The following is a 17,171-nucleotide window of genomic DNA, read 5'->3' as shown; positions in this document are numbered from 1 at the left end:
TAGACACCAGAAAATCAAAACATCTGTATTCTAGAATAAACTCTGTTCAGTCATGGTGTATTATTCTTTCAACATCCAACTTAATCTGATCTCGCAGAATTTAATTTAAAACTTAAAACTGAGTTTACAAATTGGGTCCATCTATAGGTGCCTGTATGCACATGTCTTTGGCAGTTTATGCTAGCCTTAGAAAATAAATTAGAAAAATTTCATTCTCTTTCTGTGCTTCAGTATGAGCACTATTTGTTCCTTGGTTATTTGACATTTATCTTAATATTTTAAAAGAATTCGCTGAACCTCATATTAGAATCCTTATGCTATTACCACTAACTTTAATTCTCTCCTTGGTGTACAAACAGCTTCTCATAGATGCATTCCCAATTTTCAGTTAATGTGTAGATTTTATTTTTTCTACAAGTGAGTATAAACTCTAGCACAATGATGTCTCTCCAGCAGAATAATGAGCTGCACAGCTTGTGGAGTGTAGGATATAGGCTGCTGTGAGTAAGAGAGAATGGAATGTGGAATACTGTCCAGCACCAAGAAAGGTCACAGGTTCACTGGAATATATGAGGGCTTCGCCACCTGAGTGAATGGGCAGCGATAGACAGTAGTGCACATTGGTCAAGAGGGTTGAATCTGAGGCCTGACAGCCTGCAGCCTTATCTGAGTTTCACCACTTACTAACTGTGTGACTTTGAGTAAGTCACTTTCCTGCCCTATGCCTCAGTTTCCCCATCCATACAGTGGGAATAATTCTCATAAGGTGAGAATTAAATGAGTTGATTTCTAGAAAAGGTTTAGCACAGTACCTGGTGCATAATAAGCGTGGCATATTGTTGACCATAATTATGATTGTTATTCAGACAGTGACAGAGACCCCCTGGAACAGTGGATGCTTTCATAGCTACTGGGAGACATTGTTTTGCCGTCAAAATGGTTGTATTGAACTTTTTGCTAACTTTAGGATTGTTCTGAGTTTAATTCCTTCAAATATGCTACCAAAAATTCTAGAATTCAAAACTGTGCAGGAAACACAAAAAAGCTAAGAACCTTGACTATAGACAGACCACAAGACTCTTCGGAATGTGATTGAGATGCACTTTGGCCACATTCCCACATTCATGCGTATACCGCTGCAGAGAAGTTAGTTCTGGGATCCATGCTTTCCAAGCCGCAGTTCCAGTGAATGGGCTGTAGGAGGAGCCTCCTCCAAGGTGTTACTGAGTTAGTACTATATGATAAGGTTGCCCTTACAAATTAGTGAAGAGAGGAGAATTATACAATATTGGGGGGAAAAAAAGTAATTGTGGCATGCAAATATAAAGTTTAAAATTTCCATATTAATTACAGCTAAATGTCAACACATAAGGTTTCACGGGCAATGAATCATAAGTGCAATATCCATAGATTTTGTTGGTTTATTTTTCAAAAACCAACAAGACAAACTGAGAACTTAAGTGGCAAACAGGGAAAAATAACTGCAGCATAGATAGCAGATGAAGAGTTGGTGTCCTTAATGTATATAGAGCTCTTTTAAATCAATTAGATAACGACAAATGCCTTGAAATAATATGTAAAGGATACCAACAAGTAATTCATGAAATGGCCATAAACATGTGAAAAAACTTCTCTCTTAGGAATAATAAAAGAAATGACCATTGGAAATGATATACTCTTTGCCTTCTTTCACATCAACATTATTTTTTTAAAAACAATAAATCACAGTGTCATTAAGAATGAGGTAAATGTATGCTCTCAAGCCCTGCTTGGGAAGGGTGTATTGGGTCAACCTTTCTGGAGGGCAATTTGACAAAGAGTCAAATTTACTGATTCCCAAGTTAATTTCTAGGAATGTGTCCAAAGGAAATAAAGATGCACAGAAACGTATATATGCAAGAATGTTATAGCATTATTTGGAATAGCTACAGAATTAATAATTCCTCCCAAAAGAGAAACAATTTAAATGTTCAATAGTAAGAGAATGATTAAATCAGTTGTGCTAATTCCAGTCAATGGGATTTTATGCCACATTTTGTAAACAACATTTTCAAATCTTACCTATGGCATAGGAAAATATTTGTGATCCAATATTAAGTGTTTGAAAAAGAGCAACAATCAAAATTATATGTACAGCATGATCTTTTTTTTGTAAAATGTAACTCCAGCACCATGCTAAGAACTATTAGTCACTGGTTGTTACAATATTAAAATACCTCTGTATCCTCAGATCAATATAGATTATTCCAGCCATTCCCCAGGAACATACAAAGCCCACAGTCCAGCAGCTAAAAAGTTATCAACCCTGCTCCAGCTGTTAGGCCTGCCTCCAGTCTGATGGGGGACCTGTCAAGCCAGTCATTAGATCCTTTTAATATTACCCTTCATCTGGTCCTTTATTGTGGGAGGGGAATTTGGAGTGGGAGGAGAAATGGAGATTCACTTAATAAATGAGTAGCAAAATGGCCTTAGTGTTAGCCAAACTCACATTAGATCTCAGAAAATTTCAGTCATTTTCTTCAATTTTTATGATTGTATTCTCATCCACAGAAGATCACAGTGTGGGAGATTTGAGATTTGCGTTGCCACCTTGGTCAATGAATCCTGCCCCACCAGCGGCCACTGCCCCCAAGCTTCAGCCACAGGCAGGAGTGCACTGTCCTAGGGCGCTACCCACCCCAAGCTACAGCACCTTCCAGAACTCTCTCCCTCCTGTTCTATGCCTCCTGACCTCACGGCTTTTTGCACCTTTTAACCATTATGCTTGCTCCTTAGGAACTGGCCTTCTCTTTTATACAGCCTTTGGGTTGGGCTACCACTTATTTTCAGCCATGTCCATTTTGAGTGCAGGATAGGGGACAGGAGACAGTTTAGATTTTAGAGGGGGAAGATGGAAAGGGCAGAGGCTCACAACTGCACATTCTGAGGCAACTAGATCTTTCGGGTTTCCAAGCTTCCCCTCCTGCTAGCACTTCTCCCCACTCCCATATTTACATTACACAGGCAGGTGGAGGAATGAGGGCTCCAGGATGGGTGGGAAACAAGCCTGTAAATCAAGTATATACAACATACCAACATCTTAATAGTGATTATCTTTGAGTATATATTTCCTTCTTATCTGTATCTTCATAATTTTTGTAATCCAAAATGAAATAACATATGAAATGATGGATCAATTAAATCAAAATATCCGGGGTTAGCACTTAGGTATCAGGGGTTGTTTTTTTTTGGTTTTTGTTTTTTATCTCCCCAGATGGTTCTAATGTTTAGCCAGTGTTGAGACCCAGGGATGTAGTCAACCTTATTTTACAAAATAGAGAACTGAACCCAGGGTGGTTCATAGTAATACACTTGGCTAATATTTCTGTTGTTCAAAAATAAAGTTCTTTATGAGATTCAGATTTAATTGAGAAGTCATTTCTGTTGTCACCTGTTTTCTTTGCATTTTTTAAATTGAAGTATAGTTGATTTACAATGTTGTGTTCATTTCTGCTGTACAGCAAAGAGACTCAGTTATACATACATATACATTCTTTTTTATATTCTTTTCCATTGTGGTTTATCTCAGGATATTGAATATAGTTCCCTGTGCTATACAGTAGGACCTTGTTGTTATCCATTCTATATGTAATAGTTTGCATCACTAACCCCAAACTCCCAGTCCATCCCTGCCCCTCTCCCCCACTCCCCTTGGCAACCACAAGTGTGTTCTCTATGTCTGTGAGTCTGTTTCTGTTTTGTAGGTAAGTTCATTTTAGATTCCACATATAAGTAATATCATATGGTATTTGTCTTTCTCTTTCTGACTTACTTCACTTAGTATGATAATCTCTAGTTGTATCTGTGTTGCTGCAAATGGTATCTTTATCCATTCATCTGTCCATGGACATTTAGGTTGTTTCCATGTCTTGGCTATTGTGAAAAGTGCTGCTGTGAACATAGGGGTGAATACACCTTTTTGAATTATAGTTTTGTCCAGATATATGCCCAGGAGTGGGATTGTTGGATCCTATGGTAATTCTATGTTTAGTTTTCTGAGGAACCTCCATACTGTTTTCCATAGTGGCTCCACCAATTTACATTCCCACCAACAGTATAGGAGGTTTTCCTTTTCTCTACACCCTCTCCCACAATTGTTATTTGTAGACTTTTAAATGATGGCCATTCTGATCAGTGTGAGGTGATACCTCATTGTAGTTTTGATTTGCATTTCTCTAATAATTAGCGATATTGAGCATCTTTTCATGTGCCTATTGGCCATCTGTATGTCTTCTTCAGAGAAATGTCTATTTAGGTCTTCAGCCCACTTTTTGGTTGGGTTGTTTGTTTTTTTGTTGTTGAGTTGTGTGAGCTGTTTGTATATTTTGGAAGTTAAGCCCTTGTCAGTTGCACTGTTCGCAAATATGTTCTCCCATTCCGTAGGTTGTCTTCTCATTTTGTTTATGGTTTCCTTTGCTGTGTTGTCACTGTTTTAGACCTCACAGTATTACATACTCACAGCTCTGATGATACAGTTTAAATCAGCCTTACTTAACCATATATCCATAATCTATGAGTCGAGGGAAGCTATTCATTTACTTCAACTCTACTTGAAATGCTAGTGATATGCCTTATGAAATTATTTAAAGGAACAGAAGACTCCTTCTTCTATCACTTTTCCTAATTCTGTTCCCAAGGACTGGAAAGAATGAGACTTCATTTCGTATATGTACTCTACAATTTGCCAGTTGGAAAAGAATATGCTAATTAAATCAATAAACATATTTATCAAGTATCTACAATGTATCCAACACTACTCTAACTTCTCCTATCTAATGTTCAAGAGGTTTTTTTCCTGCAAAAAAAGCAAAGCCATACTGCCAAAATTCTAGTGGGGTCGTATGAAGGGTGATTATTCACCAGGTTGGGTTTTATTCTGTACCTTTTATAAAGCAACAACTCCAATATAGTAAGAAGGGATTCCATTTCAATTACCTTAAGGAACCCATGAGACAATCATGAAGAGGGAGAAAACACAGTCAAGACAATGAAGACAGCCATGGAAGCCCAGCTGACAGGATGACTACAAAAGGAGAGATGCAAATCTAAAGGACTACAGAGAGATAGATTGGTTCAATCTCTGACACTTGGACAAGCCACCCAAATTGCATTTGTTTTCTTAAACTATTTTTAGGTGATCAAGGCACTTGGGACAGTTTTACAAGTGGCCACAGTGGAGGGCCACTAGGAAGGATACCTTTTAAAGGACTCAAGGAAAACCCACTTCTCCAAATCCTTTTCAGTACGACAGTCATTGTTCATCAACATTAGGTGATTCATTATTTGGTTCTACACAGATATGAGAAAGACACATAGAATATTAATCACAGAAGGAACCTTAGAGGTCAACCTTCTACTCAATACAGATATCTCCTCAAGAGCATCCCAAGATATGCTTGATCAGAACCTGCTTAGAGATGAGTAGTGATGAGGAGTACACACCTCACAATATAATCCCTTCTAGTTCTGAACAGCTCTAGTTGTTAAAAATCTTAATTATTCTCATTTCTACCCACCAATACTAGTTCTTCCCTCTGGATCTACAGAAAACAATCCTAAACTCTCTTCCAGCTTTTCCAACAGCTGTCATGTCCAACTAAGTCTACTATTCTGCTAACTAAACAAACCCCGCTTCTTCACCTATTCCTCTCCTTCCACAGTCCCCAGTTAAAATGGCAAATTCCTGACACGAACACTTCCCACTTCTTAAAAGTGAAAGAGGTGGGTGGTGTCATACATTTGATTAAGCAGAAAGTAAGGAAGATCAAAGGAACAGTGTTCAAAATAACACTTGTCTTACTTTTTAATTTCCAAAGACTGGCTAGGCTAGCATAGTCCTTCATAAAATCATTTAAGATTTATACTTGCCTACTTACCAAAGAACTTCTTGACACAATATTTTTAGCATCAAGGAGATTTCCACAAAACTCCAATGGGTGAGAAAGCTATTGAACATGAATACTACATCAATCAGTCCATTTATTGCACACATACTAAAGGTCCTATGCATTGAAGATTGAGTTCTTTTTAAGAATTAGTAGCATTAAAATGAAAGTTCATTTTATGAAAATGCACTCTAGGGAGGCATCATCACTGAAGTTTAACACAGACATGTTTCTTAGAACAGCAAATTCCATTTCCCAGCACTATCCCCCACCCCATGTCCAGCAGAGATGCGAGCCATGGAATGGCATTCACTGGTCAGAAGAGTCACCCCGAGGAACACAGTGATGCTGAGATTCAAAGAAATACAGCATGTGTTGCATCACAAGTTTGGTTATGAAGAAAGGTCTGATTGTGGCCAGATACTTACCCTTGAGATCATATTGTTGCAAGACTTCCTCCCCAGAGAATGAAATCCCTTCTTTTCCACTCCCAGGGCATGAAGGTTGCTTTGAGTATTTGTCCTCGGCTGGCACATGCAGAAAGCTTGGAGCTATTTTTCTCTTTAAAATGTTAGAAAGAAACTCCTTTTCCTCCTCCCATGTGACTGGCACTTTATAAAACACTCTTAAAGCCTCAGCCAGTACACCCAGAGGGACTATAGGAGAAAACGCGAGAAATAGCAAAATGTTTCAGCTCACCAAATCGCTACAGCCTGTTCAGCAAGGCAAAGGGTCTCTTTAAGGGGAAAGAAGACAGAGGTTCCTATCTATGTCAGAGTAGTGATGGTGGTAATATATTATTGTTGACATACCTTGAATACTTTGTGCCAGGCATTGTACTTTATGTGGATGAACTCATTTAGCTCTCAGAACAACCCTGTGAGGTAAATACTATTCTTACCCATTTGACAAGAGGGGAATGAGAACAGAGAGGTTAAGTAACTTGCCCAAGATCACACAGCTCTCAGGAAATTGGCAGTGCTAGGATTCAAACTCTGGAGGCTGGGCTCTTACTGTTTTTCTATATTGCCTGCATGTATGCATGCTGTGTATCATATGATGTATATGGTGAGTCACATGACGCTAATTTGCTTTCAGTGGCAGCCAACTGTATCAGTGACCTTAAACTTGTTCCTACATGGCCAGAGTGTTCCAAATTGGCTTTTAATTCTGTCCAGCAGAACTGGCACCATCCTGGCTCAGGGCCTGGGTCAAGGCCCAGAGAGACTCTTTATCACCAGTGGGTGGCAATATTGTTACATGGAGCCATCAGGGTGCAGTGAAGGCCTGGCATCTTCCCTAAAAGTGGAAAGACCTCACCACCTTATGGATAGATCATTCCAGGCAGCTCCCAAAACACAATTTCTCTACTGTCCCCAAAGCACCCAAGATAATCCTGAGGGAGGATAGAGTGATCTGGATTAGGAGGATGCCCAGGAAACTATTCGTTTAAATCATTCTTCCTCCTGTCCTGCCATAACATCCCTGGTATATCTCAATCATAAATTACATACTTCTTTTCCCATTAGGGCATGTTTTTCTTAGGAACAGAGGGACTCTACAACGTTTGTACCTGCAATTTCACTAGCCCATGATAGATGTTAAGTAAATGGATGAATGAATAAATTTCAGTTCTTCAGATGCAATCAATTCCACTCCAAAAAACAATCTAAGAAATACCTGTGGAATCTTCTGTAGTTGCCCAAAAATGAATCCAGGCTTCACTAGTGAGTCTAGGCTGCATTCAGCCACCCAAGGATTCTCAGAATAGAATGAACCAAAGAAATCCTCCCAAGACCCTCTGGTCTGGACTCTTGAAACTGCAGTACCCAATCTATCCTTACATTGACGTGGCTGTTCCACAAAACGGTCTCAACTTAAGTAGAACAAATGCCAAGCTGACCTCTGGGTAATTTCAACAAAGTAGGCCCAGTAATTGATGCAGTCAAGGGCTTTCCCAAGGAACTCTGCAGTAACCCAGAGACAGAACCACTATGTGAAGGAACCCAAATTTGTGTAAAATGTGAGAAGCTTTGAAGAAGGTCCTCTAATCTAAAACATTTCTAGCAGCCTGTCATATTTCTGCAATCCTACTATTAAAAAGTTGGGCCATTGGAATTAAGTTGATAATTTATGACACATCCAGAAAACTGTTTACAAGGTTTTTAACCATGAAAAATGAGGAAAACAGATGATTTCCAAAAAGCTATCCTTCCAATTTTTAGGTAAAAATTAATAAAAATTTAAAACATGTACCTGTTTTAAAAAAAAATCTACTAGGGTATTTATAAAGGTCAGAATTTTTTAAATACATGTATGTTTTAACTTTTTCAGCACTTTGTCAAATATCAAGGACTTGTTTTCTCTATTACAGACACACAAGGCTCTGTCTACCCTTCTAGTAGTAACACATTAATGCAAAGCTAGTAAGACACACTCCTCTCTCACCACTTAAAACTTGATTTATCTTGATGATTATAAAAAGTATATAAATTCATTGTAGAGAATTGGGAAAATATAGAAAGTACTGAATAATATCTAAAAAATTATCTCTATTGATGTTTGTTGCATCGTCTTCTTGTCTTTTATATTTTTCATGTATACATATACATAGATAACTTTTTATAAAATATAATCTGTATCTGTTCACATGCTTCTTTCTTCCTATTTCCTTTATGTCTGTTTTCCATTCTCTCTACTTTCAGTCTCTCCCTTGGTGAATTTTAGAATTTTTCTTTCTGCATCCATATATGAGTCTATCTGTTTAACTTTCACACAGTTAGAGAGGCAAAAGCCATTCAAACGATGCTCCTCCTCTGAAAGCTGAATGGAAAGAAAGATAAATAGATGATAAATAGATGGTAGATAGATAGATGATACCAGATAGATAGATAGGTAGATAGATAAAAAAAATAGATAATAGATAGTGAGATGGATAAGAAGGAAGGACAGAAGGAAGAATTTATGTATTGTTTGTTTATGTAGATCTTCTGCATATCTTAAATGATTTTATGACCTTTGATAGAAAAAAATTTTTCTTGCCTCTATTTTGGATTCCACCAGGACCATCAGTTATCCTTCTCCTCATTCTTGTTACTTCTACTTCACCCTTCATCATTTCTACAGAAATTCTTTGTACTATCTTAAGTTTAGGCCTAATTATTTGCATTGACTACAATTTAAATTGACTGTTTCTATACAACTTCTGTGGAAGCTCCTTCATTTCCTATTTCTTAATCACTCTGTAGTTTAGTATGGTATCTTAGGGTTAGAAGAAACCCTGAAATACATCCTGTTTTGCCTCACACATCTTCCTTTCCCCATACCTTGTGTTTCACTCTGTGTCTGAATTCCTTCTGCAACACACTCCCTTGGTGACCACCTAGCCAAGATTGACATCTTATTTTTTTTTAAGATTTTTCTTTTCTTTTTGAGGTGGACTATTTTTAAAGTCTTTATTGAATTTGTTACAATAGTGCTTCTGTTTCATGTTTTGTTTTTTTGGCCGTGAGGCATGTGGGATCTTGGCTCCCTGACTAGGGATCGAACCCACAACCCCTGAATTGGAAGGTGAAGTCTTAACCACTGGACCACCAGGGAAGTCCCAAGATTGACATCTTTAATTACAGGAAGTTCACTACCTCTTGAGGAGACCTAGGACATTTTTACAGTTCTCTGACCATTAAAATACTCTTCTGTCATTCTCACCCACTGCTATTTCTAACTGCTGGAATTTCACATAAAAGTTTAACCATAAACTTGGCTAAAAGCTCTTTGAAAAATAATCCTGTTTACAGTAGCATCAAAAAGAATAAAATACTTAGGAATAAAATTAACCAAGAAGGCAAAAGACTTATACACTGAAAACTACAAAACATTTTTGAAAGAAATTAAAGAAGACACCAATAAATGGAAAGATGTCTTGTGTTTCATGGATTGAAAGACAATATTGTTAAGATGTCAGTACTACCCAAAGAGATTTACAGATTTGATGCAACCCCTAACAAAATCCCAGTGATGTTTTTGCAGAAATGTAAAAATCCATCCTAAAATTCATATGGAATTTCAAGGGACCCAGATAGCCAATAAAAAATCTTACAAAAGAAGAACAAAGTTGGAGGTCTCACACTTCCTGATTTCAAACCATACTACAAAGCTACAGCAATCAAAACAGTGTAGTACTGGCATAAAGACAAACATATAGATCCATGGAATAGAACTGGGAGTCTAGAAATAATCTCATATATCTATGGTCAACTTAGGGGTCAACTGAGGAGTGAACAAGGGTGCCAAGACCATTCAATGGGGGAAGAATTGTCTTTTCAGCAATAGTTTCAGCAGAAACAACTGGACAGCCACATGCAAAATGACTCAAAATGGATCAATGATCTAGTCATAAGACCTAAAACTATAAAACTCTTAGAAGAAAACATAGCGGGGGACTTCCCTGGTGGTGTGGTGGTTGAGAGTCCGCCTGCCGATGCAGGGGACACAGGTTCGTGCCCTAGTCCGGGAAGATCCCACATGCCGCGAAGCGGCTGGGCCCGTGAGCCATGGCCGCTGAGCCTGCACGTCCAGAACCTGTGCTCCGCAACGAGAGAGGCCACAACAGTGAGAGGCCCGCGTACTGCAAAAAAAAAAAAAAAATCATAGGAGGAAAGCTTCATGACATTGAATTTGGCAATAGAGTAAGTCCCCTACATACGACCTTCAAGTTGCAAACTTTCAAAAATGCACATGTGAGTTTGCATGTCCAATCACGTAAGTTAGTTCACATGTCTGGCTCACATTGTCACGTGTGTGCATCCTCTGCAAGTGGTTGTGCATTTGTGTACCATACAGTATTGTATAAAGTTCAGTAGTGCAGCATCCTTATTGCAAGCCCAGGATGTCTGGAAGCAAGCATAAAAGCAGTGGTGATATAGCTGGTACTACTGTACTTTTCAAGGTACTATACTGTAAGATTAAAAATGTCTTCATTATTTTTTGTTTTTTATGTATTATTTGTGTGAAAAGTACTGTAAACCTATTACAGTACAGTACCATATAGCCAATTGTGTTTGTTGGGTACCTAGGTTAGTTTTGTTGGACTTACAAACAGATTGGACTTACAAACACACTCTCAGAACAGAACTTGTTCATATGTAGTGGGCTTACTGTAATTTCTTAGATGTGATGTCAAAAGCACAGACAGCAAAAGGTAGACAAATTGAACTACATCAAAAAATCAAAGTTAAATGCTTTTATACATCGATACTATCAACAGAGCGATAAGGCAACCCACAGAATGGGAGAAAATGTATACAAATTATGTATCTAATATAGAGTTAATATCCAGAATATATAAAGAGTTTCTACAACTTAACAGAAAAACAAACAATGGGCAAAGGGGGCTTCCCTGGTGGCGCAGTGGTTGAGAATCTGCCTGCTAATGCAGGGGACGTGGGTTCGAGCTCTGGTCTAGGAGGATCCCACATGCCACGGAGCAACTGGGCCCGTGAGCCACAACTACTGAGCCCGCGCATCTGGAGCCTGTGCTCCGCAACAAGAGAGGCCGCCATAGTGAGAGGCCCGCGCACCGCGATGAAATGTGACCCCTGCTTGCCACAACTAGAGAAAGCCCTCACACAGAAACGAAGACACAACACAGCAAAAATAAATTAATTAATCAATTAACTCCTACCCCCAACATCTAAAAAAGAAAAAAAATGGGCAAAGGACTTAGACATTTCTCCAAAGAAGATATACAGATGGCTAAAAAGCACGCGAAAAGATGCTCAGCATCACTAGTCATAGGGAAATGCAAATCAAAACCACAAGATATCACTTCACACCCATTAGGCTAGCTGTTATTACAACAAACACACACAAGAAGCAAAAACAGGAAATAAAAGTGTTGGTAAGGACATGGGGAAATTGGAACCCTTGTGCATTGTTGGTAAGAATATAAAATGTTGCAGCCACATTGGAAAACAGTACAGTGGTTCCTTAAAAAATTAAAAATAGAATTATCATGTGATCCAGCAATTTCACTTCTAAGTATATACTCGAAAGAGTCTGAAAGAGTTATTTGTATACCGATGTTTGCAGCAGCATTATTCACAATAGCCAAAAGGTGGCAACAACCCAAGTGTCCATCAGTAGATGAATGAATAAACAAAATGTGGTACATACATACAACAGATTATCATTCAACCTTTAAAAAGAAGGAAATTCTGACACATACAATGTGGATAAATCTCGAGGACATTATGCTAAGTGAAATAAGCCAGTAACAAAAGGACAAATACTGTTGATTCCACTTAAATGAGATATCTAGAGTGGTCAAATTCATAGAGACAGAAAATGGAATGGTGGTTTCCAGGAGATGGAGGGGAGGGAGGAATGGGGAGTTTTTGTCTAATGGAAACAGTTTGAGTTTTAGAAGCTGAAAAGAGTTCTGGAGATGAATAGTGGTGATGGTTGCACAACAGTGTGAATGTACATCAAGCCACTGAACTCTACACTTAAAAGTGGTTAAAATGGCATATGTTATGTATATTTACCACGGTTTTTTAAATTTAAAAAACAAAACAAAACAAAAAAACCTCTTCAAATATCTGAAGGCAACCATCATGACCACACAGAGTAATCTTCAGAGTGAACAGATCTGTTTCCTTCCACTGTTCATCAGGTGACATGGAGTCCAGTCATACTCTGGTCACTCTCCTCGGAATGTTCTCCAGCTACCTATAGCCCATTTAATCCATGGGCCATAGACCTCAACATAACACCAGTTAAGAATGGAAAAAAAACTCTTTCCGTGCCTAGCGCAGCCATGGCTCGTGGTCCTAAGAAGCACCTGAAGCGCGTAGCAGCTCCAAAGCATTGGATGCTGGATAAACTGACTGGTGTGTTTGCTCCTCATCCATCTACCGGTCCCCACAAGCTGAGGTAATGTCTCCCCCTAATTATTTTCCTAAGGAACAGACTTAAATATGCCCTAATAGGAGATAAAGTAAAGAAGATCTGCATGCAGCGTTTCATTAAGATTGATGGCAAGGTCCGCACTGATATAAGCTACCCTGCTGGTTTTATGGATGTCATCAGCATTGACAAGACTGGAGAGAATTTTCATCTGATCTATGACACCAAGGGTCGCTTTGCTGTTCATCATATTACACCTGAGGAGGCCAAGTATAAGTTATGCAAAGTGAGAAAGATCTTTGTGGGGACAAAAGGAATCCCTCATCTGGTGACCCATGATGCTCACACCATCCGCTACCCTGATCCCCTCATCAAGGTGAATGATACCATTCAAATTGATTTGGAGACTGGCAAGATTACTGATTTCATCTAATTTGACGCTGGAAACCTGTGCATGGTGACTGGAGGTGCTAACCTGGGAAGAATTGATGTGATCACTAACCGGGAGAGACATCCTGGTTCTTTTGATGTAGTTCATGTGAAAGATGCCAACGGCAATAGCTTTGCCACCCGGCTCTCCAACATTTTTGTTATTGGCAAAGGCAACAAAGCATGGATCTCTCTTCCTCGTGGAAAGGGTGTCCGCCTTAACATTGCTGAGGAGAGAGACAAGAGACTGGCAGCCAAACAGAGCAGTGGATAAAATGATCTCTAAGTGACGTGATTGGGAAAGTCTTTGTACTTAGAGATAATACTACATAATTAAAAGCCTCTTTAGTGTTAAAAAAAAAAAAAGAATGGAAAAAGCCTATTATCTCCCTCAGTCTCATTACTAGACTATTATTACTGCAGCCAGAGATCTACTAGTTCACTGTCACACTGTTAATTCCTATAGTGTTAATTGCCCAACTAAACCCCTAAATGCTTTTTTAATGTGCCACCACTAAAACCTTCTGTTAGTTAGCACTCTTGCAGTGATTAAAAAGAAAAACAAACACATAAAATCTATGCAGACTGACTCAAGCAAAAAAAGAAATTTATTGGGACATGTAAATGTTCCAGAAATGGTGCTGGCTTAAGGTATGGCTTGATTCAGGAATTCAAATGATGTCATCAGGTCTCAATTATTTCTTTCTCTTAGTACAGCTCTGCTCTTCTTGTGTTGTCTTCATTCATAAGCTCTCCACCCATAAGATGTCCCCCCCATAACTCCCAGTTTCATGGGTGGTAGAACAAAACTTGTTCCCAGCACTCCCAAGATATCCAAAATATCATTACCTTTCATGGGCTCTGATTGAGGCACATCCCTGAACCAATATCTGTGGCCAGGATAATGCTGGTGCTGAATGGCTAGTTCTAGGTCACATGTTCTGGCCCTGAGCAGGAATGTAGTCAACCGCCTGTGCTGAAAGTGGAGAGGAAGTGGTCCCTAGAGAATAATCAGGTTAAGGTCACCAGCAGGATGAGGGGATATTGAGGAACGAAAACTACAGGTTCAACCACCCTTCACTTAGTTCAACTGGATATTTCACAGACTAAATGTTTATCCCTATTAAATACAATGTTATTAGAATCCTTCTGGCAAGTTGTTTGGAATTCTAATTCTATCAGGCAGTACATTCCTCGTTTCTCTCAGCTGTATGTACTCTACAGTCTGATGAATGTGCCTTACAGATTTTATTGCACTCAGTAATGAACAGGTTATAAACACGTTTATATATGTTATATGAACAAGTTGTATAAGATATAAACAGGCTATAAACACAGCATACCTTGAACCTCAGCATACCTCATACCTCAGCATACCTTGTACCACAGCATACCTCAGTACCTCACTTCAGTACTTCTGAAGTGACATCACCAGCATCTATGGATGTGGTCATACAACCAGATACCAGGCCCACCTTTGTGCTTGGGTCTGGGCCCTATTTCTTGTGTCCAAAGATATTGTGAGCAATATTCACAAAATGTCTAGACTCCTGGGGGAGTTTCTAATAGAGAGTGAATGTTCTATACAATCTATGGATCTTTTAGCTAGCCATCATCAGAGAGACCTTTTCCTCTACATGTCCCAGATTTCCAATGCTCTCTAAATTTGCACACTATCAGAAAAAAAAATGGTAACAGTAGTAGTACCAAAGTATATACAGCATTAACTACACACTATGCCCTGTCCTAAGAGCACATAGGATTAAATATTAATTCATTTACTCCTCACAGCAACCTTCTGAGATGCATGGTTGTCATCATCATCATCTCCATTTTAAAGACAAGGAAACTAAGGCCCAGAGAGGGTAACTGGCCCAAATTTACACAGCTAATTAGTACAAACTAGGAATTGAACCCTAGTGGTGTGGCTCCAGGGTCCTTACACTCACACAGAAGTGGCATTTGCCTTTCACATCCCTCACTGCTCACTTCCAGCCCTCAGACAAATGTAAAGGTGAGAAGGCTTCAAAAGCAACAGCTACAGTAACGAACCTATCATGGATAAATTAGCGAGCAGCTACTCACTTCACAATGGAGTTTGTTGTTGTAAGTGAATCATTTTTAACGACAAGCTTCTCCTGGGACAGGTCAACTGGTTAAAAAGTCATTGGTGACTTCCCAGAAATACTGGGACTGAGAAACAAAGCCCAACCCTTCCCAACCAAAGGGTTAGGACCACTGCCAACTAAAGATCAATTAGAACTGTAAAGTATCTCTAGCATAATGCCTGCACTAGTAGAAAAACGCAATTTTAAAAACTTTTCTTGTACACATATATTTTCCCTGAACCATGGCCATGTGTGGGAGAAATTAAGTAGAGGGGCTTGGCCCAGCACCTCACAAGGGGTGTTCCTGTAAACAAAGCTTGTCTCCCAGCCCTTCCATTGCTCCCCTGGGGTCACTTGACCCACAGTTCTCTTGTCACCTTTGGTAATACTATTAGTTGGTTCAGTCATGCACAAAGGTATGATACAGGTGGCTACCAAATTCAGAGGACCTGCATACAGCTGTTTCTTCTGGGAACACCATGTCATGAAACCTCAGATGGTTCAAATGAAGGGCTTCTGTGAAGGGACTACATACAGAGATGAGCAGGGTTGAAAGGACAATGTTTGTTACCACAGGGAGCCCAGTGAGGGCTGGTTCTGGGGAGGAGGACCCTCCTGGTGGGAGAGAAGCAGCTACTGCTAGACCCTGAACTAGGGGAAAGCAGGAGGAAATGCCCCATCTCTCTTCTCCTCACCACTCTCCTACCAGTGCCTCCCATGGACACTGAGGGCCAGGGGGCCTGGGTGATGTGGTCATCAAGGTTAGCCTTCAGGGTTCAGAGCAAGAGGGAAAGGGTAGAGAGTCCAACTAGAGAACAGAGAATAAGGAGCACAATATCTCCTTCAAAGGTGAGTAAACTGGGCTTCCCTGGTGGTGCAGTGGTTGAGACTCTGCCTGCTGATGCAGGGGACACGGGTTCGTGCCCCGGTCCGGGAAGATCCCACATGCCATGGAGCGGCTGGGCCCGTGAGCCATGACGGCTGAGCCTGTGCGTCCGGAGCCTGTGCTCCGCAATGGGAGAGGCCACAACAGTGAGAGGCCCGCATACCGCAAAAAAAAAAAAAAAAAAAAAGTGGGTAAACTGAGTCATTGAAAGGGAAAGTAACATATTTCAGATCAAAAAAGAAACCCAGAACCAAGATTAGGGCTCCACTTCCCAATCTGGTCTCACTGATTTCAAATACTTGGAGAGAATCATTAAATCTCAGAGGACACCTAATCCCTCAGGCTCCTTCCCAATACATGGTGATGTTATAGCCCACAGTGGCCCACCTTTCTTCAGAAGTGGTAAGGTGCATGTGATCAGGATGACTCAGCCTTCTGCCTGGATTCACCAGAGAGATTTTCATGAATCACTTGTGTGGGTGACGCTTTGGGTGTTGTTATTCTTTCAGTGAATTCTCTCCACACAGTAAGTTTGTCTCTGTTTGATTCATGAAGGTGATTCATCTGAAGAAGTTGACCTGACCATGGTTTATCAGGCAGCATCTAACGGAGATGTCAATGCTTTGACTGCCGTGATTCGGGAAGACCCTTCCATCCTAGAATGCTGTGACAGTGAAGGTGAGCTATTTATGCGTTTTGAATCCTGCAGAATGTTCTGATCTATCCTTTTAGAGATGGCCTCCAGAGGTGAACAATGTTAATAAAATTATATTTGACAAGCTACTTTGATACTGGAGGGTCAAGGAATATCCTGCCTGTAGCCGTGTGCAGGTTCCTCAGTATTTTATTTAATGAGAGTCATGGACACAAATCTTCAAATTCTTTTACATCACCTCTTCTCATGAAGTTATTTGGTTT

At 39.7% G+C, this 17,171-nt stretch overlaps 1 protein-coding gene and 1 pseudogene across 1 annotated transcript in view; both read left to right on the top strand.

The window, feature by feature from the left end:
- ANKRD55 (ankyrin repeat domain 55) overlaps nt 1-17,171 on the top strand; it is a 100,984-nt gene that overhangs the window by 13,940 nt on the left and 69,873 nt on the right. The window contains exon 2 of the mRNA XM_060142965.1: nt 16,809-16,931. Coding sequence (XP_059998948.1) covers nt 16,809-16,931 — 123 coding nt within the window. The remainder of the gene's footprint in view (nt 1-16,808; nt 16,932-17,171) is intronic.
- On the top strand, nt 12,725-13,555 carry LOC132518065 (small ribosomal subunit protein eS4, X isoform-like; annotated as a pseudogene).

This window comes from Lagenorhynchus albirostris, chromosome 3 (genome assembly GCF_949774975.1).
Source record: "Lagenorhynchus albirostris chromosome 3, mLagAlb1.1, whole genome shotgun sequence".
NCBI lineage: Eukaryota > Metazoa > Chordata > Mammalia > Artiodactyla > Delphinidae > Lagenorhynchus > Lagenorhynchus albirostris.
The sequence above is the reverse complement of the archived record's forward strand: the minus strand, read 5'-3'. Positions and strand labels throughout refer to the sequence as shown.